Raw genomic sequence first — 4510 nt, 5'->3', positions numbered from 1 at the left:
ATCTGTTGTATCAATGGGTTCTTGAGTGTCTGAAAAGAAAAAGGCGAAATATACTGCGGTGCTGAGCAAACATGTGTGAGGTTACTTCCTTTCGCTTCTTTCCTTTGCTTTCTTACAGTTCTAGAAGCTCTTTCAAGCTAACGCTAATAGACAGTACAGTTGCTCTTATTTCTGCTTAGCTGTTTTCGCCTAGGGGTTAGAGTTTGTTTGTTTGCTTTCGCTTTCTTTGCATATTTCTGCCCCTGAGAGCGAGAAGTTCACGAGGCGCCCTGTAGCCCCGTGCAATTGACCTGAGGCTTATCCACACCTACATGTATCCTGGAAAGGAGAGCCCAGAGATATTTAGAGGATCTTTGAGAGCCTTTCCCAGTGTGTTCGCGAGTACGGACGCCAAAATTAATAGCGGCTCACGCGTCATATTGCCCCCAACATGCTTGCAGAAATTGTCAACCATGAGGGTCGCTTACCCGCTGCAATTCAAACTGCGCAATGGTAAACGGGGAGTGACGTGCTATGCAGGAGTGCTTGAATTCAGCGCAGAGGAAGGTCATATTGTTATGCCAGCCTGGATGTTCACTGCGATGGGGCTGTGCGAGGGCAGCACCGTTGCCATCGAGACATGTACACTGCCACCCGGAGGTCTTATCAAGTTACGGCCGCAGGAAAGCAACTTCCTCCAGCTGAGCAACCCAAAGAATGTTTTGGAGATGCGGCTGAGTGACTACCCAGTTCTTACCAAGGGAACGTCCATTGTTCTGGACTATCTTGACAGGGACTTCGTTATCGATGTTATTAGTATCACGGATGACACGGGTAAAAGCGTCGATGCCATATCCACAGTGCGGGCTGACACGCAAGCAACTGAACTCAAAGTTGAGTTTGAACGCCCCCTCGATATGCCCCCGTCACCAACAGAAAGCGAACGCCAGATGCCACAGGGAGGTAACATAATTGGAGCCGATGACGCCGTCGAATTCGCTCCGTTTGTGCTTCAGCCACCTACCATCGGCAATCAACCTCAACCAGCGCGTACGAAGCAACCGAAAGAAGAAGCGAAGGCAGCGTTTGTTCCATTTATGGGAGTGGGACGACGTATCGACGGGAAATCGACGGTTGAAGAAAAAAGCGACACCGGTGGTCACCGTGTTGCAAAGACGCAGGAGGAAATGGCTCAAGAGGCACGAGAAATGCGGTTGAAGGCTTTTGGCAGATTCAACGCAGCAAAAAACTGAAGCAACGGCAGAACCTCTGCGAGGGCAAGGATTGAAGTTTAGGGGTTCCGTTTAGAAATATGCAGCCCTGTTTCATACCACCAAAGCCGTTGCTCAGATGCTATTTGTTTAATCTCCACTGAGCCTGAGTATTCTCGAGCGAGGTTCATAGTTATTGAGTGAGCCCTGTCGGTGGTGCAGCTGTGAGGAGTTTTCATTACATTTCTTGCTGTCTGGGCTTTTTCATCTTTTTTCTATAAAAAAGCAAAGTAGGAAAACTAGATGGTGTCGTTCAGCATCGATGGACGAATTGAACAGCGGTACAAAATATTGTGCCACATTGGAAGCGGGGCGTACGGAGTCGTTTGGTGTGCTCTTGACAGGGTGACAAAAATGAAAGTGGCAATCAAAAAGGTATACGACGCATTTGGAAATAGACAAGACGCGCAACGAACCTACCGCGAGGTGATGCTCCTTAGCACTCTGCAGCTCGACAACATTGTTCCTTTGCTAAATGTAATTCGCTCCATCAATGGAACGGACCTCTATCTCGTATTTGAACTTGCCGAAACTGATTTGTCGGTTGTACTGCGGCATAACATCATGGAGTCCGTACAGCGGCAATACGTAGCTTACCAAATTGTCTATGCCGTTGCCGGTTTGCACGCCCGTGGGGTGATTCATCGGGACTTGAAGCCTGCCAATGTTTTTCTGAACTCAGACTGCAACATCAAGCTGGGCGACTTTGGCCTCGCGCGCTGCTTCAATACACAAGGTGGCGACAACGACCTCACTGAATACATAGCAACGCGCTGGTATCGATCGCCAGAGGTTCTCGTGAAGTCCACGTGCTACACAACAGCTATGGACATGTGGGCCGTTGGTTGCATTTTGGGTGAATTGTTTACCGGTTCCCCTTTGTTCACGGGGAACTCAACATTGCACCAAATCGGGTTGATTGTTGCCGCCCTTGGCGAGCCATCGGCCGAGGACCTCGAGAGTTTGAAATCCGAAGAAACTTGGCCACTCATAGATTCTCTGCCTGCGATTGACCCAGATCCGTTACCTGAGCGGCTGAGTAAATACAACGCAGACGCCGTGGACTTAATATGTAAATGTATTGTCTTTGATCCCAACAAGCGGCCAACGGCGCGGGAGGCTCTGCAGCACCCTTACTTTGCTCCTTTTACGTCCCCGAGTGACTTCGAGGAGCTCGACAAGGCTGTGCCCATCAAACTCCCATTTCCGGATGAGGAGGAGAGACCCGCGGATCAATATAGGAGTGCGTTATACGATATTATTGGAAACCGTCGAAAGCAAAAGTTAGCCTTGTAAACAGGACTGTCCAGCGGGCGAGCGCTTGTGGTGGGTCTGTGTTTTTGATGGCCCCCATCACGTCGCTCACGAAATGTTGCTCAGCCATATGGGACCTCCCACCCACATGCACATATACATCATATACACCTTATCTTGGGTAGGTCAGAAGGTTTCGACGTTCTCCGAAGGAGAACCTGATATATGTTCATAAACTGTTTCATTAGTGCTACCGCAATGCTTTTTATCCTTATGCCTCTTTGAGTGCAATCACCGCTATCATCTTGACCGCCCTCTGTAGCAGTTTAGATATTGTTCGCGCCCGCAATGCCATATAAGTCGGGTGTCGCCCCCACCAAGCGCGACTTGGTAGTGGTACCGCCACGCGGCGCCGGTGGCTTTTCATACCGAGTGTGGGAAATTAATTCAACCCCGCGGCCTGATGCCAGCGCGGCTGAAGACGAACCGGAAATCAGTAGAAAGGTCCAGCAACGTATTCACACTATGTTGCAGAACTGGGAACAGAGAACATCGCAGATCATACTGAAATGGGGCGAAATGGGGGTTAAATCTCCAGAGCACTCGCGCCTTGTGTGGCGACAGGCTATGGAGGAAAAGGAAATGGTGAAGATTCAACGGGGACGGGATAAACTAAAAGCGGAACGGCAAAGGAAACAAAGGTGGAGTCAGAAGTCTGGATGGTTGGCCACAAAAGCATGGAATCGGCAAGGTGGTGCAGCGACGACAGGAGGCACTGATAATGGCCGTGAAGGCAAGCGTGTCGTTGGACCACATGACAGTATGCGCACACCAGAGGCAGCCCCGCTTGCGAGCACATCTCTGTACTCCTCTACGAGCCACAGGAAGTCATCCGAGTGGAGGACCACTTCCGTTAGCCGAGGTACTTCTGTCTCTCTGTATAGCTCAATTCCAAAACAAAGTACGCTATATGCAAACGATACAGAGGGTACTACGCGAAATTCTTCGGATTCTAGTGATTACAGTTCCGCTTCTGATTAGCATACCACGTTGAACAAAACAGAGCATCTGCATCCGACTTGTGAACGAAGAAAAGGACGACGAAACTCTGCAATTTTTGGAAATTTTATAATGTAACTAGACCTGATATCAAGGAGCACATCTGTGAATAGGAACGCCCTCCACAAACCTTTTTTTCAGGGGCCTGCGGCAGGGTTCGCCACGTAGATCTGGTGTGGGTGATGAACGGAGTTGGTGTACTTAGATGCTGTACATGAGACAGGTGGCAAGGGACAGATGCCTTTGCACTTCGGCAATGTCAGTGGGATTTTCATTGTTCTTAGGTGGTTGCCAAGAGTGTTCGTAATGTGCGGGCTCTTGTGCGGGAAGTGAAACACGTCGCGTACATGTGGGAACGAGCTCACTCAGTTCAAACAACAGCACGTAACAATGCACGCGAAGCCGTCATCGCAATGCTAACGCAGCCGTGATGTTGGGGTGAACGATAGAGTTTTTTGAGTGGTAGACCCTGCTTTGTACACATTGATAGATTCGTACAACCACAATAACGGAGCATCTGCGCATTGTGCAGTCGTGGAGATGGCATGCATCTCTCCGGAAGAGTAAGTCCCGTACAGACGTTTTGTCGCCACCTGCCCCGCCCCCCTCCCCCCATCCCGGGATGGGGGGAGGGGGGGTTGGAGACGGCAGTTAAAACATGTGGAAATATGCATATGCACATGCGAGTATGTGTGCCTCTTCCGGCACATACCCAAAGGGCTGGAAGATGTCGTGGGCGAAAAGAAGTACAGAAATATTGGAATATTCATCGGTGACCCCGAAGCTCTTCTTCCTTACGCTGTAGTTACACTCAGCACATCTACTGTTTTGTTTTCTTTCGCATGTGCACCGTCTGCAGTTGACTGCCTAATGCAAGCTCTGTGCGTTTGGTTTGCTAAACTTTCCATTCATTTAGGAGGGTACAAATAGTGTTGTTTGTTAGTTGA

General features: G+C 49.6%; 3 protein-coding genes across 3 annotated transcripts; all 3 read left to right on the top strand.

Moving 5' to 3' along the window:
* Nucleotides 1-311: 311 nt before the first annotated feature.
* TEOVI_000688100 (ubiquitin fusion degradation protein, putative) lies at nucleotides 312-1232 on the top strand (the record flags this gene model as incomplete). Its single annotated transcript, XM_067221003.1, has 1 exon — nucleotides 312-1232. The coding sequence occupies one exon, from the start codon at nucleotides 312-314 to the stop codon at nucleotides 1230-1232; it is 921 nt and encodes a 306-aa protein (XP_067077104.1).
* A 261-nt stretch (nucleotides 1233-1493) lies between these two features.
* Nucleotides 1494-2546, top strand: TEOVI_000688000 (mitogen-activated protein kinase 1, putative; the record flags this gene model as incomplete). The annotated part of the gene is made up of 1 exon (XM_067221002.1): nucleotides 1494-2546. The coding sequence occupies one exon, from the start codon at nucleotides 1494-1496 to the stop codon at nucleotides 2544-2546; it is 1053 nt and encodes a 350-aa protein (XP_067077103.1).
* Nucleotides 2547-2852: 306 nt separating this feature from the next.
* On the top strand, nucleotides 2853-3545 carry TEOVI_000687900 (uncharacterized protein; the record flags this gene model as incomplete). Its single annotated transcript, XM_067221001.1, has 1 exon — nucleotides 2853-3545. One exon carries the CDS (start codon nucleotides 2853-2855, stop codon nucleotides 3543-3545), a length of 693 nt encoding a protein of 230 aa, XP_067077102.1.
* Between the last annotated feature and the right edge of the window lie 965 nt (nucleotides 3546-4510).

Source organism: Trypanosoma equiperdum (genome assembly GCF_001457755.1).
Source record: "Trypanosoma equiperdum strain OVI genome assembly, contig: ctg_1286, whole genome shotgun sequence".
In the NCBI taxonomy this organism is placed as follows: Eukaryota; Euglenozoa; class Kinetoplastea; order Trypanosomatida; family Trypanosomatidae; genus Trypanosoma; species Trypanosoma equiperdum.
This window is presented reverse-complemented; position numbering and strand designations above follow the sequence as displayed.